At 41.0% G+C, this 25,626-nt stretch overlaps 2 protein-coding genes across 8 annotated transcripts; one reads left to right on the plus strand and one right to left on the minus strand.

Moving 5' to 3' along the window:
• Positions 1 to 1,143: 1,143 nt before the first annotated feature.
• Positions 1,144 to 6,007, plus strand: si:dkey-13a21.4 (uncharacterized protein LOC494576 homolog). Its single transcript, XM_037767329.1, has 5 exons — positions 1,144 to 1,199; positions 1,446 to 1,572; positions 2,041 to 2,259; positions 3,957 to 4,082; positions 4,199 to 6,007. The coding sequence occupies exons 1-5, from the start codon at positions 1,144 to 1,146 to the stop codon at positions 4,283 to 4,285; spliced, it is 615 nt and encodes a 204-aa protein (XP_037623257.1). The 3' UTR covers positions 4,286 to 6,007.
• On the minus strand, positions 4,147 to 22,330 carry hcfc1a (host cell factor C1a). Of its 7 annotated transcripts, none has more exons than XM_037767300.1 (28): positions 22,174 to 22,330; positions 20,101 to 20,301; positions 18,560 to 18,708; positions 17,559 to 17,719; positions 17,252 to 17,460; positions 17,026 to 17,110; positions 16,810 to 16,916; positions 16,537 to 16,716; positions 16,203 to 16,445; positions 15,617 to 15,765; positions 15,333 to 15,515; positions 15,025 to 15,243; positions 14,545 to 14,649; positions 14,196 to 14,424; positions 13,003 to 13,136; positions 12,748 to 12,895; positions 11,284 to 11,504; positions 10,208 to 11,030; positions 9,934 to 10,112; positions 9,286 to 9,420; positions 8,987 to 9,194; positions 8,540 to 8,821; positions 8,337 to 8,443; positions 8,118 to 8,252; positions 7,843 to 8,028; positions 7,416 to 7,713; positions 6,746 to 6,809; positions 4,147 to 6,640 (listed from the first exon to the last, which is right to left on the minus strand). In XM_037767300.1, the coding sequence occupies exons 2-28, from the start codon at positions 20,294 to 20,296 to the stop codon at positions 6,601 to 6,603; spliced, it is 5,175 nt and encodes a 1,724-aa protein (XP_037623228.1). In that variant the 5' UTR covers positions 20,297 to 20,301; positions 22,174 to 22,330; the 3' UTR covers positions 4,147 to 6,600. The 7 variants fall into 7 exon arrangements, with proteins under 7 accessions (XP_037623228.1, XP_037623237.1, XP_037623218.1 ...); XM_037767309.1 differs by lacking the exon at positions 22,174 to 22,330 and adding an exon at positions 21,951 to 22,103; XM_037767290.1 differs by lacking the exon at positions 22,174 to 22,330 and adding an exon at positions 21,569 to 21,718 and having other exon boundaries at positions 14,208 to 14,424.
• Between the last annotated feature and the right edge of the window lie 3,296 nt (positions 22,331 to 25,626).

Raw genomic sequence — 25,626 nt, forward strand, 5'->3', positions numbered from 1 at the left:
AACCACCTCGCCATCTATCTATCTATCTATCTATCAGTCTATCTATCTATCTATCAGTCTATCTATCTATGTATCTATCTATCAATCTATCTATCTATCTATCTATCTATCTATCTATCAGTCTATCTATCTATCTATCTGTCTATCTATCTATCTGTCTATCTATCTATCTATCTATCAGTCTATCTATCTATGTATCTATCTATCTATCTATCTATCTATCTATCTATCTATCTATCTATCTGTCTATCTATCTATCAGTCTATCTATCTATGTATCTGTGTTTTGCATTGTAGGGGTATTTATTGTTATATGTATTTGTACCTGTTTGAACTTTTATTCTGAAGTCAGCTGTGTCTTTGTGTTGTGTGACTCAGACAGGAGGACAGAGGTCAGATGGTGCCTTCAAAGGCTGTTTAAAATATTGTAATTTAATTCACAGAGAACATAAACAACGATGCAAAGTTTTTCTGAAATAAAGCATCAGCCATAAAGCATCAGCCCCTCAAATGCTACTTTGGTTACATAACTTTACGAAAAAAAGTCGTAATATTATGAGAATAAAGTCATAATTTAACGAGAAAAAGTTGTAATATTACAAGTATAAAGTCATGACTTTATGAGAAAAAAAGTCGTAATATTACGAGAATAAAGTCATAACTTCACGAACAAAAAATTTGTAATATTATGAGAATAAAGTCATAACCTTACGAGAAAAAAGTCTAATATTATGAAAATAAAGTCAAAACTTAACGAGAAAAAAAAGAAAATAACACGTAAAATTACAACTTTATATTATGACTTTATTCTCATAATACTACGACTTTTTTTCTTGTAAACCTATGACTTTATTCTTATATTATGACTTTATTCTCGAAATCTCAGATTTTAATTTTTTTTTCCTCAATGTGTCCCTTATACTTCGTTGTAAAATGAAAACAAAAAACAGTTATTCATTTCCATTTTTAAACATCCACAGGGAGCCACTGGAGAGGAGCTGAAGAGCTGCAGGTTGCTGACCCCTGGCCTACTGCTACTGAGACACACCTCAAATTACAGAAAGGCTAAATTTCCGAGGCGCTCCTGAAGGCAGCAGCAGCAGCTGGAGTTCCAGTAGAGAAACAAACATCAACAGAACTGAACATGAATGACAGAAAAAGTCCAGTTATACTGAAAATAATCCTCATAGGAAGCTCTGGGTAACGTCGACCAGTTTATTTATTTTATTTTATTTTATTTACTACTGTTGTTAAGTTTTCATTTCCTGCCCTGCTGACTGTTGTTTCACTTTCATATTAGAATATTTCTTAATAAACTGTAGACATGTGGATATTCCCAGAAGTTATTATTTATCAGTGCAGTGACATAAAAGGTGAATTGCTGGTCTGGAAGGACAGAGATGTTTGAGTGTGTTGTGCCTTCACTCAACAGTAATGTTTACACAGGGTGGGGAAATCCTCCTTCATGAACCGGTATGTCCATCACCGGTTCACCAACATGTACCGGGCCACCATAGGAACCGACTTCCTCTCCAAGACAGTCCACATAGAGGGGGACACAGTCACCCTGCAGGTAGCTGCTCTATGTCCACCTGTGCATCCACAGTAAAACAGTAATACATGATGATGTGATAATTTATCACGTCAGAATTATCAGTAAAAAAAATATGTTAATAAGTTATGAGATATTAAATCAAATCAAGTACAAATGTTGACTTATAAAGACACATTTTGAGTCACTGACTTAATACATTTTATAATTTCGGCTCTTTTTAGGTCAAAATTGTGAGATACTTGACTTGAGGATTAATTTTGGCTTAATTATATTACTTATTAAGTGTAAATTATAACATACAGCTGAACTTTTGACTCAGTATATCTAATAATTACAGTAAAATCATTTTGACTTGATAATGTGTCTTACTGTCTCATAATTTTGACTTGCTATTTAACAATTTTGTTATTGTTAAATTTATCTGTTAATTTGGACTGACCAAAGGTATTTTAAGTTTTGTCATTCCTTAAATGTATTTATTCTCAGATGTGGGACACAGCGGGAACAGAGCGGTTCCAGTCTCTGGGTATCCCCCTCTACAGAGGAGCCCACTGCTGCATGCTGGTGTTTGATGTGACATCCAGAGACAGCTTCTCAGCCCTGGAGGAGTGGAGGAAGGAGTTCCTGATCCAGGGCGATCCTGAGGACGCGTCCAACTTCCCCTTCATCGTACTGGGAAACAAGACCGACCTGAGCAACCGGGAGGTCAGTTAAAGGTGCCGTCATCATGTAAATCAAAGAGATGTGAAATAGTGAATCAAAGCTACTAAGATTTGCATGTCTCTTTTTATTATAAAGCAGATTTAAGTGCTGTCTAAATACTGTTAAACTATCAAAACGCTCAATCCATGGAGAAATACACACAGCTCGTATTGAGATACTGTTCCTTTAAAGGTCCCATATCGTGCTCATTTTCAGGTTCATACTTGTATTTTGTGTTTCTACTAGAACATGTTTACATGCTTTAATGTTAAAAAACACTTTATTTTCCTCATATTGTCTGCCTAAATATACCTGTATTTACCCTGTGTCTGAAACGCTCCGTTTTACCTCATTTCAACGGAATTGCAATAGAATTGCGTTGCTAGGCAACAGTTTGGTCCATGTTTACTTCCTGTCAGCTGATGTTATTTACATCCACTGTAACTGGAAATAAACTGGGACACATTTAGAATGTTTACGTTTAAAACCGTGTGATGATCTTTATATATTTTATATTTGTGACATCACAAATGGACAGACGGCTTGTTTCAAATGCACAATTTCTGAATACGGGCTGGGTGTATTTCTCCGTATATTTGTTTGCGTTTTGATAGTTTAACAATATTTATATAGCACTTAAACCTGCTTTATAATATAAAAGACATGAAAATCTCACTTTTCACAATATGGGACCTTTAAACTTTGTGATGTCACAACTGTACAATATAATGGTGCTTTCAAATGGGTGTCGTGTTTACCGTGTTCACGAGAAGAGTCCATGTGAACGCCCCCCTCATGTCGTATTCATGACCTTGTAAGTGGAAAGTCTCTGAAAGCTCAGAGTTCACGAGTTGTGACGTGTTTGTTGACGTTGTCAGAAATAGCAGAGGCCACGGAAGTTAATTTTTCAATACATAATAAGTGAATATATTGTAATTTTAGTCGTATATTGTAATTCTTCATGATTTTATAATGTCTGAGCAAAATGTTGATATTCCCAACGACCTCATTTTTTTTCCTCTGTCATTATGCCGCTTGCTAGCTTGTTAAATTTGTAGCCTCTGTTGCTTCTAGACGCCGACAGTAACGTTAATTTTGTCGTTGCTTAGCAGTGGTGTTCTCACGCCTTAACCACTTGAACGCCACGCATATCATGTACACAACTTCTATATGTTGTAAACACGAGCTCAAGAGTTTCATTCGAAGGACCATTACAGGCCTCTAGACCATTTCAAACAAAAATGTGTCCCAGTTTATTTCCAGTTGCAGTGTTTGAATGACATCAGCTGACAGGAAGTAAACATGGACCCAAGCTGTTGCCTAGCAACGCAATTCTGTTGAAATGTGCTAAACCGGAGTGTTTCAGACAGAGGTTAAATACAGGCATATTCAGGCAGACTGTATGAGGAAAATAAAGTTTTTTTTTAACATTAAAGCATGTAAACATGCTCTAGTATAAACTGAGCATGATATGGGGCCTTGAAGTTATTATTTATATAATTCATGTTGTCTTTTTTTCCTTTTTATTTTTATCTTTTAGAGTTTCTTGTAATTCCCATATGTTCCGATACAATGGTGAATGTCAGTTGAGTCATGCCTGTTTTGATATCTCAGTATGACGCCTTATGAACTGTTTTGTCATATTGCTGATTTCTAAAATAAAGAAATGTGTATAATAAACTATGACTCTCTCCCTGCAGGTGTCTGGCAGGAAGGCCCTGCAGTGGTGTGAGGAAATAGGAGCAGAATACTTTGAAGGAAGTGCTAAAGAGGACCTGGATGTGGAGAAGCCGTTCCTGAGAGCGGCTCAGAGCGGCTTAGAACAGGTGATTTCAGCCACTTTTTTTAATCTTTGTAGTGAAAAGAAGACGCAAAATCTCTCACTCTCTCTATGTTTAACATGTTTATTTTTTGATGATAAAAGATACATTACTCCCTACAGTACAAAAAACACACATTGGAAAATACAGGACATTTCCAGATAACCTGCAAACAGCCGAGAGAAACTCGCAACACCTGTGAGTGCTGAGAGCAGCACTTGTCCCAGTGTGGGAGGGAAAGTTCAGAGAGACCTCGGCACTGCTGATGATGACCTATCTAACGAGGGTGCAAAAATAGTGACCCAGCAAAGGTACTGTGGAAGGAAAAGGACACAATTGTATACCACATGGAGAGGGGAACAAACTCATTAAATGTTTTTTCTTCTTTTTTTTTGAGAACCTTCAGCTTATGGTCTAACTTAAGGCATCACTACTAAAATACACTGCTTTTGCATGCATGTCTAGTTTTGTTCAACAGACACACTGACACACACAAAAATTATGAATGCATATGAAGAGAAAGTTCATTTCTAGTAAGAAATCGGGAGCAAACCACAAACGGGAACCAAGGCGCCAGCCGGAGAAAAAGGCGGCAAGCGAAAACCTCGGCTCTGATCTTCAAGGCCGTTACCATCACAACTGAATCCGCCCTTACAACGTAGATATACACTCATGTCCGGTCAGAAACCTCCCTGTACAAACTCTTGTCTTTGTAATGAACCGAGCAGTGATTCAGACTCCTACAGTGAATCAGCTTGACAGAAGCAAATTAGAACCATCAGGGAGACTATGTATATTTATATATATATTTGTTTCTTTTATAAGTAAAGACACAAAAGGCAATCAAGAGATGACCAACATGTAAAAACAGTTTGTTACAGGTAATTATATAAAAGGCCAAGATGTTTTTTTTTTTGTTTGTTTTATTCTTGCTCTATGAACGAACTAATTTACAAGTGAGTACACTCCGGCTATGTAAGCTTTCTTCCCAAGACATCCCCATTCAAAAGACATACGGGTTTAACACATCACAGTTAGCTTGCACACCATCTGTAGTCTGAAATACAGAGCCATGGAAGGAAAAAAAAAATTAAAATTTATTAAATGGATTCACATACATCAATAGGATAGGGAAAATATGTCTACTAATATAATTTGCCATTCTAAAAATTAAAGAAGAGGTGAGACGCCACATTCATGAGCATAAAAAGCGTAGGACAACTGATCGGGATATTAAGGGGGAAAAGATCGGATGTTGTTTTCCTCGTATACCCCGTGAAATTCCATGTTTGGCAAACAAAGCAACACAAGCATTGAGTAGTAAACAAAGTAAAAACTCTCCTCTCCCTGGGTCCACTTCAAAGATCCCTTCAGTCCTATAACCTCTGTGGGTTCTACTTGGAACAAATACAAAAGTCTTTATCTCTTTCAATACCATCTGTTAACAACAAGAACATACAACCAACTGAATGAAGATTTTTTTTAAAAATAGAGTGGCAACCTCAACACAGCCACCGGATCTTCCCACGAACACAAACTATGGGGATGAACAACAGTTAAAAAAAGTGATGTTTTTTTAAAAATGCACACAACATACACACACACACAGGAGAGAAAAAAAAGCTTAAAAAATACAAAAATAAACTACACAAAAGATCTTCTGCGTCATTGCTTGCTAATTTTTTGGGAAGATTTTGCAAGATTTTTTTTGTGTGTGCTGCAAGTCTCAGTCCTAGCAAAGTCTGTCATTCATTCTCTACAAATCTCTTTGTCTTTCCTTTTGTTTTGTCCACTTTGAAGTGTCGGCCACCAGTCCTCATCTTGGGGTAAAAAGCGCACAGTGATGACATTACCAGGAGACTGGAGTCCAGTACGATGAATACAGACTTGGTTCTCGATGAAGCAAAATTTGTTTTGACCAAAAAAAAAAAGAAAGGAGAAAAAAAAAAGATGTCCTCTGTCGTTGAGGACAAGTGCTTTATTTGTATCCATACCGATTTTTCCTCTCATCTAAACTCGTGCCTCCACAGCCTTTTTTCAACACTGTACATCATTTTGTGTAGTCTCTCTCTACATCCCCCCAGGATTCACAAAACAAAGACAAAAAGAAAAATAGGTAACATTGCGCTCAGGCTGGCTCCCAGTTTGTGAAAGATGTAAATGCTTCTCTATACTGCTCAACTACTGAAACAAGCCAAAAATAGATGTTAAACGATGGAAAGGGATGTGACTGAAAAAGATAATGTGCTTCTAAGTTTGTGTTGCTCTAAAAATAGTACAACCAACAGAACGAGGAGGAAGGAGGGGTTTTTATCTACAGAAACATCTCTCAGATTGACTTTCATCTCGGCTTCATACGGTTGTTCTGCCTCCATTGCTGTCTTGATCTGAGACTTGAGGGTGGAGGATGAGATTAGGATGGAGGATGAGGAGGTGGTGGAGGAGGGGTGAAGGTCAGTCTTCCTGATAAAAGGACAGCGAGTGGAAAAAGGACAAAAGACTGGGAGGGGTCTCCAGGGCAACCTCACTGGTCCGTCCTTGCTTTCTTTGGACCAGTAGCCTTACTGCAAGAGCACACACACAAAACCAGAATGAGCATTGCATGTTTTATTCATTGGCATTAATGTCCAGCCTGTGTGCACAGTATGAAATGTGAATACTGTACTTACGTATCAGGGGAGGTGCCTGGTCTTTTGGCAGCCGGTTTTCCAGAGGCGGCATCTTTGCCGGATTCTACAAGGCAGAACATTTTTTTAAATATTTCTCTTTATCCAATAATGAATTGCTAACTTGCTAAAATTTGTAGGGCTGCCCCCCTCTTAGTCAATAAATCGTTTAAAGAGAAGAAGAATAAAAGATTTCTTAGGTCAATTAGTCATTTTTTAGGCTTTTATTCATACTGAATCACTTATTTCTAAGAAACTTACGAGCACATCTCTCTGTGGAGCAACCCCGTCTCCCACAAAATTACGTTCCCATACAACTAAACTGTATAACCAAAATACGTTTTGAGGGACATGTCTTTTCTCTCGGATTAGGGTCATAATTTTAGACCCGTGATAAACGTTGTAAATGGAAACAAAACGAAAACGCAACAAAACTACTTAAACTACTAAATACATTTCCTTCCAAACCTAGTTGAGAATGCAGTTTAGTTGTATGGAAATGTAACTTTTAGGAGACAGGGCTGTTGTGGAGAAACTCAGTTTTACAGATCTGTTGATTAAATCAACTAATCAATTAGTCAACAAAATCGTAATGTGTTAGTCAACTAAGAATTTCTTTGGTTGAGGAAAGCCCTAAATATTTGAGCATTAGCTAGTGAAACTGTGTGCTCACCTTGCAGCCATCGGACTTGGGTGGCGGGGCCGTAGCCCTTCTCATTGCGGGCGGCGATGCGGAAGATGATGGCAGGCTTGGTGGTGTAGTCGATGTGGGCGTTGGAGAGGCTGGACGACTGCACCAAGCAAGAGGGGTTGGGTCCACAGTACACGCGCATGAAGGCTAGCTGTGCCGGGGTGGAGGCCTTGGCTTCGGCCGTCTGGTTGCTCTGGATGGCCAGGTACACGGAGTACTCGATGATCTTCCCCGATGTCACCGAGGGCGGCTCCCAGGTCAGGTGGGCGCCATCTGGGCTCTGTAGAGGGACAGTCAACGATTATTACTCATGAGAACAGCTGGTGTTATCGTCATGTTTTACACACCTGCAAGTCAACAACAAAATAAGAAGAAAACAAGGGAAAAAGGGCTTTACTGATGTGTTTACCTTGCTGATTTTGATGGCGCAGGGTGCTCCTGGGAAGCCTGGTAGGCAGGTCTTGAAAGCAGATATCTCGGAGAACGATCCACGACCACAAGCGTTGATTCCAGCAACACGGAACTTGTAAGCTGTTCCAGGCTGCAGCTCCATTTTCTTCATCTGGCCGTAGTCTGGCATGTTGCCGGAGTCATCCTACCGAACAAAACACAGAGATTAGAGACGCACTGAGCACACTAACACAAAGTCATCCAAGCGTGAAAGGAGCCTCCTGAGACACTTACATCTCCATGAGATTCATCTCCTGGCATGTAGAAGTGGGTGACAACCATATTTGTCACTTTAACAATTCCAACATCAAACCACTGGTTCTCTTTTTTAACAACAGGCTTCACTGGGGTTGGCTGAGGGGCTTGTTTCTGGAAGGAAACACAATTATTCACTGTTACATTTCTCCTCTTTGACCTGAAGCTGAACCAGCCAGATGTTGTACAATAACTCACCTCTCCCTCGATGCCATTGGCGACCTCTGCGAGAGCGGCTGCTGCTTGCAACTTGGCTGGACTTGCCACCGATACAGAGGGTGCAAATGTGCTTGATGGAGCGAGTGCTGTGGAGCGAAAAGGAACAATACAATAAGGTCAGTCTGCTGTAAAAACAGGCATACAAAGTAAGCATTAAAAAAAAAAAAAGCTAAAAGTCTTACTCTCACCGGTGGTACGAGGCAGCAGTGACGCCACAGCACTGGTGACTGCGGCGGCCATCTCGTTGTGTCCGTTGCTCTCGACAGAGGGGTCGTTGAGGCTGTCGGCGGGGGCGAGGCCTTCGGTGGGCAAGCTTGTGTCCACGGCGGCCTGCTGTGCAGCAGCCTGAGCCTCCTGCATCTGCAGCTGCTGCTGCTGTTGGACCAGCGCTGCCAGCTCCTGCTGGGTCAACATGATGGGGATGGTGGTGGGTTGCTGGCTCTCTCCAGTGGAATCTCCTTCATCTGTGAGCAGAGATAATATTTAAGAACTCATACAAACTACGAGCATGACGGCATCATGAGAAACTGTAAATTGTTGTTAACTGTTTGGGAGTGACCTATGACGCTACTAAAGCAAAACCAAGTGTGCAGAGAAATCTGACTTCACAAGACGATGGTTGAACTCACTCATTACGGCTTGCTGTGCGGCCTGGAGGACAGCCTGGATAGCAAGGGCCTGGGCTTCCTCGGTGGCGGCTGCCTGAGCGGCTGCCTCTGCTGCTGCAGTCACAGCCAGCTCCTCGTCCGACAGCCCCGTCACCATGAGTGTGGCGCCCTGACCCTCAGACATCAGCTCTGAGGGCAGATTCAAGGCTGTAGCTGTGGTCGCTTCTCCCTGAGAGAACACATTATAGGTCACTTAATATATCTTTGACTGAATGGACTTGAAGCCTACACTGGCTTTGGTGACATTACACTGCATTTACCTCCGCTTGTGTCTCCATAGCGGTGGCTCCCTCCGCTGCAGGTGCAGCTTCTGCCGATGCCGTCTCATCAGTTTGCATGGGCTCTTCTGTGGAGCTGGCAGCAGTACCCACGCTCTCTGTGATCGATGAGATCGACTGGAGAGAAACAAAGCATACAATAAAACATACAGATTGGTCACAACGGATAATTATGTTTCTCTCACATCAAACCAAAAGCAAAGCGAATTTTCACCTTGAGTTACTTTGTGAGTTTGACTAGGGGATCATTTATGTTCATTTTTATACATTGAGTTTCGTCTGGTCTCTATAATTATGAGGTACTATAGGAGGCTACAATATTTTTTTTTTCTCCATTCTGATTCAACAACATCAGGACGTTAGGGACGACAGGAGGAATCTCAACGCTGATGGGCTTTCGTGAAACAGCGTCACGCAAATGTCTCACTCGAGTTGAAATATTTCGGCACAAACTTGCGTCTATTCGCCTCTTTGCATTGACTTTGTATGTAATCACGCCACACAAAAAGTTTACTTCATGTTTGGTGTGAATACCCCTTTATGACTCAGACATTTGCTGAGAATAACACGACTCAGTAATGGTGTTTAGATCATCTCTTAATTCTGCCGGTACATTGGTGCATTCCTTACAGGTACAGAGGGTCCGGGGGCTGGTGTAGACTGAGTGACAGTAGTGATGGCCCTGCCCTGGGTGGTGGTAACCATGCTAGTTGCAGCGGTGGTGGTGGTGGCGGGGGCGGGGGCGGGAGCGGGGGCGACAACTTCTGTGCTGCTGGTACCTTCTGCTCCCTCTTCTGTCTGCTGGTCTGCTGATGGATACAAAAACAGAATTTAAGTTTGACTTCATACCTATAAATTAATTTCACAATCAATTCAGTCATAGTACATGTGGGTATACCCGTACCTTCGCCTGTCTCCATGCTGCAGGTGGCAGTGGTGGCTGTGTTGGTGGTTCCAGTTTCGTGTGTTTCACATGGCGGGTTGGAGCAAACCCTCTGGACTTGGCCTGTCGCTGTGCTGGTTTGGTCGCCTCCCATGCTGGAGGTGGCTGTGGACGGGGTGTTGGTGGTCCCCGTCTCGTGCGTTTCACAGGGCGGGTTGGAGCACACCCTCTGCGTGGTGCTCGTCTGGCCCGTGTTCATGTTAGATGACGACTGGGTGGCGGTATTGGTGGTGCCCGTCACGTGGGTCTCGCAGGGCGGGTTGGAGCACAGCTGCTGGACTCCTCCCATGTTGGCCGACGCTGTGGTAGCTGTGTTAGTCGTCCCGGTTTCATGGGTCTCGCATGGCGGGTTGGAGCACATGCGCGGCGTAGACATGTTTGATGATGCAGTTGTGGCTGTGTTGGTGGTGCCTGTTTCGTGGGTCTCACAAGGCGGGTTAGAGCACACCGGCTGGACTCCTCCCATGTTGGCCGACGCTGTGGTAGCTGTGTTAGTCGTCCCAGTCTCGTGGGTCTCGCAGGGCGGGTTAGAACAGACCTGTCCTGCTCCGATGGTGGCAGAAGAGGTGGTAGCTGTGTTGGTGGTTCCCGTCTCGTGGGTCTCGCAGGGCGGGTTAGAGCAGACCAGGGTGACGGTCCCGGAGCCCTCTCCAGCTGTTCCAGCCTCAGTGGAGCTGGGCTGTTCAGAGGTTGGTGAAGCCAGGATGGACACTGGTAGATCCTGCACAGGTTGAGCTTCTACACCACTGGGAGTTGTGATCAGAGTCACCTGGGTGGGCTGGTTCTGGGCAGAGGACAGTAAAGCATTTTAAGTTATCTTTAAGTCATACAGCATGTTTCGTACTCAAAAAGAATAATTGTATCCTCTCTCCCTGAACTCTTATCTCGTTGTTTTTCTAGCAGTCGCTCTGTAATCAACACCCCAACCTCTACAAACTTTTTCATGGAATTTAAGAGCTCATGATGCATACCGCTCCCATGATTTAATGTCCTGATGACTAAAATACTAAATACAACCTGAGGAACAACGGTCTTACCTGCACTGTCATGGTAGAGGAGGGCAGTGCGGAGGCAGAAGTCATGCTGGTCTGAGCAGCTGACACAGTTATGGCAGCTGGGCTGATGACCTGGCTGGACAGGGTAGCGATGGTTCCCAGTGTGGTGATGGGGGTGACCAGAGAGGCGTTGGAACTGTCCACTGTGCTTCCTGCCAGGCTGGAGGAGACGGTGCCGGTGACTGTCCCAAGAGTGGTGACACCTGGAAGGAATATAAGTGGCATTAAGGCGAGACACTAAAGGCAAAAACCTTTTTTTCATGCACTGATCAATTTAGAGATTTATTGTGGTTCCATAACATGTCTTCTTTCAGACTAGTGGAAAGAAAACATCCAAAAAAAACACATTCAGGCATTTATTAGAGCTGCAACGATTAATCCATTAGTTGTCAACTATTAAATTAATCGCCAAGTATTTTGATAATTGATTAATTTTTAAGAAAAAAAGAGAAGTAAAAATTCTCTGATTCCAGCTTCCAAAATGTGAATATTTTCTAGTTTATTTGCTCCTCTATGACAGTAAACTGAATGTCTTTGAGTTGTGGACAGAACAAGACATTTGAGGATGTCATCTTGGGATTTGGGAAACACTGATTGACGTTTTTCACCATTTTATAGACCAAACAACTAACCGAATAATCGATAAAATAATCGACAGATTAAATCAACAATGAAAATAATCCTTAGTTGCAGCCCTGGTGTATTTTACTAGACTTTTGTCTTTTTGCATCTGTAGATTTCACATAAATTCACAGAAAAGTTAGCATTAAATAATGCCTCATTCGCATATTTACACATACAATTTCAGAAAACTTAAAAAAAATAATTGTCTTAATGTAAGTAATCAACTGGGGAAGTTTCATTGTGATATCTATTATTTAAAATGATTAACCTCTTCCCCTGTAGTGTTTCACCTTAAAAGATGAAAACACAAAGGATCCAGAGTACAGTGTACAAAATCTGACTAAACTCAACTGTACAATAATTCAACTGTTCAACACTGTCATTAATACTAGTACATTTCAAGAAATTAATTTCTTATTTATACCATTCTGGCATTTATATTTAACACACTTAATAAACCCCACTTCTCAGCATTTGTATTTACTTATTTGCACTGTGGTTATCTGCTATATATTGCATGTCTTAATGCAAATATTCCTATATATATATATATATATATATATATATATATATATATGTGTCATATATATATATATATATATATATATATATATATTATAATTATACATATATTGCATTATATTGTAGCTTTATGTACATATTGTAGCAATGTTTGATTTTCTTATATTTCTTTATGTTTATACAAGAACAACTGTAACTCCAGAATTTCCGCCCTGGAGATCAATAAAGTATTTCTGATTCTGATCTGCGATAACATATTAATGTGATCCAATAATAAATCATGAAAACAGTTATTCTTACCAGTAGTCCCCTTGACAACCAGAGTGGTGACAGTGGGCTTAACAGCAGACACCGTCACTGGTGTGACAAGTCTAACACCACCCACGGTGCTCATCGGCACAGTGCGCAAAATAGTGCCAGGTTGCCCATGAGCACCCTTCAATACCACCTAGAGACACACACACACACACACACACAAGTCAGGATTAGTCTCCTCAGGTGCAACATACACATGAGCAGAACAACAAAAGTGATATCTATAAACACTCAGTTTACCTGAGTCAATCCCTGTTGGCCGCCTGCAGTGCCGAGTTTGGGCACGGCAGTGATGATTTTCCCGGGAGTTCCCGTGGTCATCACCTTCGTGGTAAGGATTGTGATGGGCGTTTTCATGCCACTGCTTGTCACACCTGCAAGGACAAAAGAATGTCAAAACACTACCCAAATACCAGACGCTGGTTAACCCTCTGAACTCTGCAATTTAAATGGTCCACCAGTGCCTACATTGGTATTTTTGCTTAACGTGATGTCATTTCTTGGAGTATCTTCAAATGCTAAAAGGTTATGCAAGTCAATAAACCATAATTGATAAAGTGTTGAAATTTTGTCATTAAAAAACCATCTAAATGTTTTTCATAAAATGTTACTAAATAAACACACAAAACACATTGATCCAAAGATTTCTAAATGTAGAAACATGAATAACATATTTCTCAATACTCCATAAGTTATTTGAACTATCTAGCAGATTGAGTGCAAAGGTGTTTTGATAGTGTCATTACGTTCCACACGCAACGTAATGACATCGCAAGTGTACAACACGATGACGCGAAAGACAGAAGCCTTAGCTTTCTGCTGCAAAAAAATGAATGCTCTAGCTATTATGGTTTTTATTTTACATTGATTTAAACAGAATCATGTAAACAACGATCTCCCGCAGTCATTACGGGGCAGTACTCTGGCCCACCATGCGTTGTCACCCTGTTTTGTACCACACGTAACATAATGAGGCCATCACGAGCATACGGCGTGAAGACACGAAAGACGAAGAAGAAAATTAATGCTCTAGATATTATGGTTTTTATTTTAGATCGATTTAAAACAGGATCATGAAAGCAATCATCTCCCGCGGCCGCCTACTAGAGGTCTGTTTTTAAAAGGGTTAATTTACACCTGTAAATAATTCTGAACATTTGTTTTTATTTACCCTAATTGCCAAAATGTTCAGGCCATTGCAGGAAACAATATACATAAAAACTAAATCTAAAGACTAAATCATTGCTACTTCTGTTGCGGCAAGCCATCTCCGCTCATCTGGAAATTCAAACGGATGATAACAAACAGAGGAACGTATTTGATCCAGATGTTCATCTGGTTCAAGTTTTGTTTAAACTCCAACATTTTGTAGCACAGTTCTCAGTCATAACTTTGCAGACTGTTGTGATATGTAGATATGAATGTAAACTTGCGTGAGTTTAGACCTGCAGCTCCCGACTGGCTCATAATGGCCGACATGGGGATGGTCTTAATGATGGTGGTGCCCTGCTTAGTGGTGGTGGGAGAGACGCCGCTGATGTTGAGGATATGGGGCTTGTTTCCTGCGCCTCCAGCCTGGGAAGTGGTGATGATGGTGGTTGGCTTGCCATCTGCGGAGGTCACCAGCTTCAGGATGGTGCCGGCTGGGAGGGGACCCTTTGTCTGGGGAGAGAGGCACAGGTGATGCAAACCATTTGGAGAAAGACATCTGGTGCCTGTCTCAGGAGTTTTAAGCGACCTCATGTTTTTAGTTTTTTTCCTGCACTCATGCAGATAGCTGACCTGTATGAGCTGTGTGAGAGGGTTAGTGGAACCCTGGCCTGTGATAGCTGATCCCTGCACTGGTTTGGTTTGTACCACAGACATCATCTTGCCAAGGTTGGAGATCTGCCAACATAGGGAGAGAGACTCAAGTTCATGAGTCGCCGGAAAACATTGGACAGCACAGGGAGTTCAGTGGGAAGCCGGACCACTGGTGGCTTTGCAAATCATCCCAACCCTAACTGACCAACAGTCATGCAGATCACTAACATCATGCTCCCTGTTTTCTAAGGAGAATTCTCCAACAAATACTTTAGGCCAAACTTTACTCCGTCCCCCACCAGTGCATGTTGTCACCATTTTGTGACAAAACGCACACACTAAGGGTGAAAAAGCAATTTACAGAATCCATGAGTTACAGCATGCATGTGAAAGCACCAAAGGGTGCTCTCAGAGTGGTGTTCCAGTATTACATTGTGCTACAGAGTGCTGCTCTCTTACCAGGGTGCCACTACTGCCCATAGTGAGGGGACTCTTGACCAGTGTGATGGTCTTGGTGACTCCTCCCACCACAGTGGTAACCACCTGGGCCTGCTGGGCCACTGTGACTGCACCAGACTTGTGCACGGTGATGATGGGTCTGGTGTTGGGAGAGCCTGCAGTCGCAGTGCCCACCTGGGCGGCAGCAGTTTTTAGCATCCTGGTGGCCGGATTACTGACCTACAAGCACAACATTATTTTCAGAATTGGCTTGTGACAGACAGAATGCACAAAATGTTAGAAATGAGAATGTGTAGTGAGATCTGTACCATGAGTGGAGAAGCCATTTTCACTGTGGTTGTGCCGGGGGAGACGGCTACTGTTTTGAGAATGGTGGCACCTGCAGGAACATTGAGGACAGTGCCTGCAGAGGAGGGCGGGATCTTCTGTGTTGCTGCAGCTGCTGCAGCTAAAGCTGCCATGCCACTCATCTGAGGGCTACTGCCAATTGGCTGAAAAAAAAAAGAAAAACATTGGGCACATTTACAATGATATATACTTCACGCAAAATCTTTAACAAGATAAAACGCAGTAAGAAAATTGCTGCTCATACCGATCCTTGGGTGGTCTGGGCAGGCATTACCATCCGGACACCTGGCGGGAGGGATGTCAAAGTGATGGGGGATTTCCCTGGCTGGCTGGGGCGGACTGTGACAATAGATGTGCCTGTGGCAGACTGTTGAGCTGCAACCTTCAAGATAGCTGTAAGATAAGGGAACCGATGATTAGACGGCCTATTACAGTTTCTGCAGGAATCACAATATTTGTTAACGGCAAAATGTGTGTCAAAATACACATTTTAAATTAAATATTGTGGTGCTGCAGAGATGTCCTGACCTACACATCATATTCTACAGACTTAAGAAAACATCTTTGTTTGGTACAGATCTCCGTAAAAATTCACACTAATCATTTTAAGATGTTTTTCAATGAAAATGAGAATAATTATGTAAATGATAATTCCCTCTAATATCGCAATTGCAATATCACTCAAAATAATCGCAATTAGATATTTATGTAAATCATTCAGTCCTACTTCATGTGCAGCATTTTTTGCAGTAGTTGAGCTTCCTTGTGTAGTTTCAACCATGGACATGGAAGAGTTGGAAAAGAACAATCATTAGTCACAAGTGTAATACCTGTCTGGGGTAGGCTCTGAGCAGAGGGTGCTGCAACAGCCAGTGCGGGGCTCTTTGGAGAGTTCAGAGGCTGCACATGGGTGGCACTCATGGTTGGTGAGGCTGCAGCTGGAGTCGCAGGGATGTCATATTTCTGCAGCTGCAGTAAGTAGGTGTCAGCGGTTGAGACGGCGCCCCAGCTAACCTCAAGAGAGTTTGTGTTGGCACGGACTAACTGCACCCTGGCAGGGGCGTGCGGCCGCTCTGGGGAGGAGACGGAGGACAAGAAGTTTAAAAACAATGACACTATTTGACAACCTGAGCCACTGAAGTCACTCTGAATGACAAAACCTACCTGTTTCCAGGTACCAGAGGTCTTTACAACAGACTTGGTTGTTCCAAGCTTTACGATAGCCGTCACGGCCACTCCAAACGTAGAGTCTGGAATTGATGGCCACGGCACAGTGGCCAGCACGGGCCCGAGGGATGTTGTCTTCAAGAGTATCCATCAGCACTGTCTCCCACAACATGGAGTCTACAGACACACACGTGGCACAAAAATTAACATCAGTGAGGCCCGTTTTACTCAAACAGTTTTAAAGTGTTATAAATACAGAGTTAGACAAACCTAGATTTAGGCAGGCAAGAGTGTTTGTGCACTTCCACTCCTTCTCGTGTGTGGCCACTTTGACATCGTCCATTACCAAAGGAACCCATCCTCCAAAAACATACATCCTGCACATTGAGAAAATTAAATCAGTGAGATGCTGCTCAGCCTGGTAATTTAAACATGATTAAATAAGACATTCAATATGTTTCTGCTTTGGTACAGCAGCTGTCTCACTTGTTTGTGATGGTGGTGGCAGAGTGAAGACTTCTGGGGAGCGGTGCTGTCCCACTTACTGATGGTTTGTTCCATGTCAGGGTTTCTGGAGAATGATCAGCAGTAGGATGTTATACAAAAGCCCCTATGTATTCTGACACGCAATCAGATAAATTAAAGTACCACAGATGAGGCAAACCAGCTGGGGCATTTATAATTTTTCTAATCACACTTTTAGAAAACGTACCAATATCAAGTGTCCACAGATCTCCAAGGCGACAACCACTCATCCCTCCATAGATTATCAGGCGAGATTTCCTGCTCGTCTTTTCTGTGTATACCACGGCCGTGTGGCTCTCGCGGGGCGGAGGCAGAACGCCGTATGTGATTGGAATATCCCATCCGACCACACTGGAACCCGCACGAAGCTCAAGTGTGTACAGATCATTCAGGTATCTGAAGAATGAAAAACAGACAAGACGTCACACTCATGTTGCTGGTTGAAGCAGAATCTCAAGCATCTCCTGCATCAAAGGAAGGAAAAACACGTGTACCTGGGAATGTTGTTTTTTGGGTCCTCGCTGTCATTGGCTAATCCACCAAACAGGTAGCATTTGTTGCCAACCAGGGAAAAACTGTGGCCAAGACGAGGACAAGGAGGGGGGCCATTCTTCGGGTTTTTTGCTTTCAACTTTTTCCATTCCCATCTGCTGGCCTGTAACAAAATACATGGTCAAAACAACATATTATCAATAGACTAGGTATGACCTAATCTATTTTAGGTCACAGCAGAGGCTGTGACAAACACAAGTTGACCTCATTCCCTATTCTGACAAATTGATAAGAATTTTAAAACTATGACTAAATCTGCACATACATTTTTTAACCACTAACCCTATTTTAAATGTTGCATTAACTTATTATATTTCCCATTTAATATTAATCTATTCCATCACCCAGAGGCTTAAAAATCCATCCGGACTCTGGTTGACAAAACATGATTGTGCTATACCTACTTTACGTCATAACCAGAAACAGAGCACATCTGTAACTTAAACGTCCTTCATTGTGCACAGAGGGAAGCTTTTGCAAGCAGGATGATAAAGACTCAATGGCAGCCCAAACAATATGCAACACACCTCCAGACTGCATTTTGTAAATCAGGATTAATGTTTTCATGGCTTACTTTCACTATCTATAGCTGAACTGCATGGAACACAATTGCATTAACATGCATGAAACTTACAATTCACAAAGATGGATTTGTTTTATTTGCCTCTTCTTGTGCTTATTATGTAAACAGCTATACCATAATATTAAAAATATAACTTTTGCCATGTATTTTCAAACTCTTTTTCTACATCAACAATCTCTGATGCAGATAATACAAGCAGGACAACTTACATATAAAATGTTTGTATTGTAAACATATTCGTTTCAATGTTATGCTTGCATGAGCAAATAAAAAGTCTGGTTTGAGATCATCTATATCTTAATTTTCTTAACATGAAAATTTAATACAAACATGTGGGTTCATTTACATAAGACAGTTTACCTGTAGTTCATAGAGATCGTTGCTGTACTTTCCATACTCCACCATTCCACCAAACACCAGCAATCTGGTGCCATCACAGACAAAACCATACGCAGCACAACCGGGGGGAATATCACCACGGACCGCTGGGATAAACCACTGGTTTGTTGCTAGAAATTAAAACACAATAATGACAGTGAAGTTATCAGTTGACTCCTGTCAGAGGCCTGTACTACGAAGCAGGATTTGGCATTAGTGAGATAACTTCAGGGTTAACACTTCAGGGTTTTCCGTCCTACGAAGGTGGTTCACTTCTTACCGGGGTAGATCGTCATGGTAACTGATGCTGGACAGCTAACCTGCTCCGGAGCAGGTTATGTTCCAGATAAGAGATCAACTCGTATAAAAGCACCGCCTACTGACCGATCAGAGCTCGGTGCGGTGATTGTCTGATAATATTACACACATATGAAGAAGTTTAAGTCATAATCCAGACTAAAAAAAAAACAGTTTCAACTGACAAATGCAGAAGGACAGCTGGCTGTATGCTGTGGGTGTTTACCTCTTTGTGTTATGTTTTTATATTTATGTTTTACTTGCTCTTGAGTCCATTTCACGACACCTAAGAGGGGAAGCGTAGCTGAAAGAAGGTTGAAATAGTCATACACTCCAAACTTTGGCCACAGGGTATAGAGACGTGTAATCCTTTCATCTATTGTACTCCTAAAAGATATTTATATCTAGACGACTGACTTTTGAGTATTCCGTTAAGTTAATAAATCTGTTAATTTGGCAGCTTCAACTGTGTTACTTTTAGCCTGGATTATGGTGTTTAACTTCTTCGTATCTGTCCAATATAGTTTGCTCTTCCTTTTGTAAAATGTGCCGCTCTGACTGTCTGTCTGTGGACTTGTCGATGTTTGTAATTGGTCATATGCTGCAAACACCGAAATCCTGGGTTGATTTACCAAGTTGATAACCACCTTCGTCGGACCGCTTAGCGTGTTCTCAGTTGTTAGGTTAGTTAAGCCAGATAACGAGAAGATACCCTGGATATGTTGAACTCGCTTCGTAGTACAGGCCCCAGGTCATTCAAATTATGAAGGAAGTTTATGTTATGACCTAAACATAGCTGACTAATTTAACCTTTTAACACCTCTCTTATTAACATTTGAATATGAACCAGAACCTGTATTTAAGGATGGGGGATATATATAAACCAAACTTGCCTGTCCTTATTGGTTTGTGTGCAGGGAATTGGGGCAGATGATACACTTAAACCAACCAGCATCATCCATTTTATTTTAGCCCGCCTTTTTTACCGTGCATTTACATGCTTCCTCCAGCAGAGGGGGACTCAATGTAATCAGACTGGTTTGGCCTGCTGAGGCCTGTAGCTACTCTGCACATCACACATTTATAAACAAAACACAGCTGTTTAAGAGAGGAGACTCAATGCGAGAAGGAGTTGTGTGCTATTTCACATCTGCAGATTTGTTAAGTAAAACATTATGCCTGCTGGGGGGGGAGAATAAAGTTATACATGCAAAGTTTAGACTTACCGGTGTTGTATACATGTAATTCATCCACAATCCCCTCGTTTCCTCCACCAAACACGACCATAAGCTCCTTTATGGCCACCGCTCTGTGTCCGTGCCTGGGCCGCGGAACGGGACCGGACCATCCGAGGACCCGCTTCCACCGCGGCGTCAGAACCGCCGCCGTGGTCCCAGACACCGCGGAGCCAGGGCCAGACATGATCTCTGGAATAATAAAGGAACATGTGTAACTTAACTACAGAAGTCATTGTTATATTTTACACGTTAACGGCTAGAAACTCATCAGCAGAAGATAAACTACAACAGTTTGAGCGGCTGTAGCAGTTAGTGGCAGTTAGCCGTTAGCTTTCATAGTTAGCCAGCCGTTAGCTTTCACAGTTAGCCAGCCGTTAGCTTTCATAGTTAGCCAGCCGTTAGCTTTCATAGTTATAGCCGTTAGCTTCCACAGTTTTAGCCGTTAGCTTCCACAGTTTTGGCCGTTAGCTCTCATACTTAGCTGTTAGCTTTCATACTTAGCCGTTAGCTCTCATACTTAGCCGTTAGCTCTCATACTTAGCTGTTAGCTCTCATACTTAGCCGTTAGCTTTCATAGCTAGCCGTTAGCTCTCATACTTAGCCGTTAACTTTCATAGCTAGCCGTTAGCTCTCATACTTAGCCGTTAGCTTTCATAGCTAGCCGTTAGCTCTCATACTTAGCCGTTAGCTTTCATACTTGGCCGTTAGCTTTCATAGCTAGCCGTTAGCTTTTATACTTAGCCGTTAGCTTTCATAGCTAGCCGTTAGCTCTCATACTTAGCCGTTAGCTCTCATACTTAGCCGTTAGCTTTCATAGCTAGCCGTTAGCTCTCATACTTAGCCGTTAGCTTTCATACTTGGCCGTTAGCTTTCATAGCTAGCCGTTAGCTCTCATACTTAGCCGTTAGCTTTCATACTTGGCCGTTAGCTTTCATAGCTAGCCGTTAGCTCTCATACTTAGTCGTTAGCTTTCATACTTGGCCGTTAGCTTTCATAGCTAGCCGTTAGCTCTTATACTTAGCCGTTAGCTTTCATACTTGGCCGTTAGCTTTCATAGCTAGCCGTTAGCTTTTATACTTAGCCGTTAGCTTTCATAGCTAGCCGTTAGCTTTGACAGTTAGCCGTTAGCTTTGACAGCTAGCCGTTAGCTTTGGTTTAATGAACACATTCAATCCAAAAAACACAAACAAATGCAGACATAGAGCTTTCCAACCTCTACTGGTGTTTAACCCTCAACATGTTGTGAGAGTTGTTGTAATAAACACAGAGTCTAACTTTAGTCTGACTTGTTTCTAACCATTGAATGCAACCAATGGAAGCCGCCATCTTGTCAGCCTGAAACAGACTCTGAAGCGACGAGGAAGAGAAATAGATGAAAGATGAACCAGCTACAGAATACACTGAAATAAAAACTAATCCAACACCCTGATAGTGAGCTAACAAAGCAGCACACCACCTGGTCTCAGCATGATCTCACCCCTCAGTTAGAGCTGTTATCAAGAGTCGGCTATTTTCATGCTTCTCTGGGAGTCGCCATCTTGTAGCTAACGAGCTTAGCATCCACTGCTCTCACTTAAACGTAAATAAAACCACAACAACAACAATAGAATCTCACTTTAACAGCTGCAACAGTGTGAGACCCACCTGCCTCAACGCACATCGAGTGACCAATTAAAATATACCACAAAACCAATCACATTCTAGCTGTTGTTCCGTTAGCACCAGCGGCTAGCTGCTCAACAGCCGTTAGCTCAAAGCTAGCATCTGTCAAAGCAGTTCACCCAGTTTGACACTTAAATGCACTGTTATTATATTTAACTCTCACATGCATATTTTACCTGATAAAACCACAATTGCAACAACACCTTTAACCCGCAGCTAAACTGCTTTAAACTGCACAACCAGAGTGTTATTGTGTTTCATGCCGTGTCTCTGGAAGCAGCCATCTTTTCGGCCTCGTCTAGTTTCTCCCACAAGAAAAATGGCCGGACTGCTAGTCTGAACACAACAAAACATCTCAAACCACACACAAAGGCGCAGTGATACCACAACTTCACTCACTTATTTCGATGCAGGAGTTGCAAAAGCACGGGTTCGTGGTCTTATCTCGCGGCAATAATCCAAATTCATTCGGTTTTTATGAAGAAGTATTTCTTCTCATGCCTGCCTGGAAGCTGCCATCTTCTTGACAACCAGAAGGCGGAGGAAGATGGAGGAGAAGCTGGCGTCACCCAAAGTAAAGATGGCGGCGACAGAGATAAACCATTTCCGACAGAAAAAACACTCAGTTTATTATCATTTTACTTGTGTGAATAGACAACAAATGCGCCTTATAGTGAGGTGCTTTAATGAACACTTGATATATATATAAAGTAAACATAACAGGAGTTTCAGCAAAGTACAGTAAGTTGTGTTTATAGCACTAGGCTTATTGTCCCTTAGTAAAGATGGCGACTCTGCTGAAACTAAGCTCTTATTTTAATATTGCAGAGGATGCTGGTTTTACTCCGCTCTAAACATACTTAGATGTGCCTATATATGCGGAATAATAGTGTAAAAGCACTAATTTACACATTACTGCTCACATGTAGGTTACTAGTACAGTTACCACGCCCACACCTCCATTAGTGCGCCCTCCACTGATGCAAACACTGCACTGCTATTGACATCAATTAACACACATCCTCTCTGTCTGTCTTCAAAACAGTGTTATGTTCAGACACATTTCTCTACTGGACTCACACTGAGAAGATGAGAACAATTTGAAAATTTGATTTGAATTTATTTATTTAGTTTTTCTTATTTTATTCTAACGTTTTATCTTATTTTGTTATCATACTGCTTATTTGCACCAACAAATCCCAAAGCAAATTCTTAGTGTATACCTCTTACACCTGGCAATAAACACGATTCTGATTCTGATTCTGATTCTGATGAGAAAATGTTCCAAAATGTGGAAAAGTTTTGTAAGATTATTAAACTTCTTCTATCTAATTTGGTTTGTGTTTTTGTCTTTGTCTGTTTCACAAGATAAATTATTCCCCAATTATTTTATAATTCACTTCTTGAACACAGTGGGTTTGCCAAAGGCACAATCTAATTTAGTTATAGAGAAATTAGGAACATTATTGTGCAATATGGGGATGTCTTGCTAACCATTTCCGACAGAATTCGCTCACAGTTTTTTGTCATTTGCCTGTGTGAATAGACAACAGATGCTCTGTTTAGTGAGGTGCTTTAAAGAACACTTGATATATATATAAAGTAAACATAACAGGAGTTTCAGCAAATTACAGCAAGTTGTGTTTATAGCTTTTATTTTAATATTGCAGAGGATGCTGGTTTTACTCCGCTCTAAACATACTTAGATGTGCCTATATATGCGGAATAATAGTGTAAAAGCACTAATTTACACATTACTGCTCACATGTAGGTTACTAGTACAGTTACCACATCCACACCCTCCATTAGTGCGCCCTCCACTGATGCAAACACTGCACTACTATTGACACCAATTAACACACATCCTCTCTGTCTGTCTTCAAAACAGTGTTATGTTCAGACACATTTCTCTACTGGACTCACACTGAGAAGATGAGAACAATTTTGATGACATTTTTTTTTAAAATTTGTATTATTCTTATTTTATTCTAACGTTTTTATCTTCTTTTGTTATTATACTGCTTATTTGCACCAACAAAACCAAAGAAAATTCCTAGTGATTGACACCAGTCATTGACACCAATTAACACATTTCCTCTCTCTCTTTCTTCAAAACAGTGTTATGTTCAGAAACATTTCTCTACTGGACTCACTGAAAAGATGAGAACAATTTGAAAATTTGATTTGAATTTATTTATTTAGTTTTTCTTATTTTATTCTAACGTTTTATCTTATTTTGTTATAATACTGCTTATTTGCACCAACAAATCCCAAAGCAAATTCTTAGTGTATACCTCTTACACCTAGCAATAAACACGATTCTGATTCTGATTCTGATTCTGATGAGAAAATGTTCCAAAATGTGGAAAAGTTTTGTAAGATTATTAAACTTCTTCTATCTAATTTGGTTTGTGTTTTTGTCTTTGTCTGTTTCACAAGATAAATCATTCCCCAATTATTTTATAATTCACTTCTTGAACACAGTGGGTTTGCCAAAGGCACAATCTAATTTAGTTATAGAGAAATTAGGAACATTATTGTGCAATATGGGGATGTCTTGCTAACCATTTCCGACAGAATTCGCTCACAGTTTTTTGTCATTTGCCTGTGTGAATAGACAACAGATGCTCTGTTTAGTGAGGTGCTTTAAAGAACACTTGATATATATATAAAGTAAACATAACAGGAGTTTCAGCAAATTACAGCAAGTTGTGTTTATAGCTTTTATTTTAATATTGCAGAGGATGCTGGTTTTACTCCGCTCTAAACATACTTAGATGTGCCTATATATGCGGAATAATAGTGTAAAAGCACTAATTTACACATTACTGCTCACATGTAGGTTACTAGTACAGTTACCACATCCACACCCTCCATTAGTGCGCCCTCCACTGATGCAAACACTGCACTACTATTGACACCAATTAACACACATCCTCTCTGTCTGTCTTCAAAACAGTGTTATGTTCAGACACATTTCTCTACTGGACTCACACTGAGAAGATGAGAACAATTTTGATGACATTTTTTTTTAAAATTTGTATTATTCTTATTTTATTCTAACGTTTTTATCTTCTTTTGTTATTATACTGCTTATTTGCACCAACAAAACCAAAGAAAATTCCTAGTGATTGACACCAGTCATTGACACCAATTAACACATTTCCTCTCTCTCTTTCTTCAAAACAGTGTTATGTTCAGAAACATTTCTCTACTGGACTCACTGAAAAGATGAGAACAATTTGAAAATTTGATTTGAATTTATTTATTTAGTTTTTCTTATTTTATTCTAACGTTTTATCTTATTTTGTTATCATACTGCTTATTTGCACCAACAAATCCCAAAGCAAATTCCTAGTGTATACCTCTTACACCTGGCAATAAACACGATTCTGATTCTGATTCTGATTCTGATGAGAAAATGTTCCAAAATGTGGAAAAGTTTTGTAAGATTATTAAACTTCTTCTATCTAATTTGGTTTGTGTTTTTGTCTTTGTCTGTTTCACAAGATAAATTATTCCCCAATTATTTTATAATTCACTTCTTGAACACAGTGGGTTTGCCAAAGGCACAATCTAATTTAGTTATAGAGAAATTAGGAACATTATTGTGCAATATGGGGATGTGGGTTTATATGTTACACATTTGCAGGATCAGCATCCCCACTATATTTCAATACTTGTCCGGATATACAAGATATTAGATAGATAGATAGATAGATAGATAGATAGATAGATAGATAGATAGATAGATAGATTGATAGATAGATAGATAGATAGATAGATAGATAGATAGATAGATAGATTGATAGTCTCTGGATGTTTTACTCACATCTCTTACATCCAGAGTAA

The sequence above is a fragment of the Sebastes umbrosus genome, chromosome 1 (genome assembly GCF_015220745.1).
Source record: "Sebastes umbrosus isolate fSebUmb1 chromosome 1, fSebUmb1.pri, whole genome shotgun sequence".
NCBI classification, from domain to species: Eukaryota; Metazoa; Chordata; class Actinopteri; order Perciformes; family Sebastidae; genus Sebastes; species Sebastes umbrosus.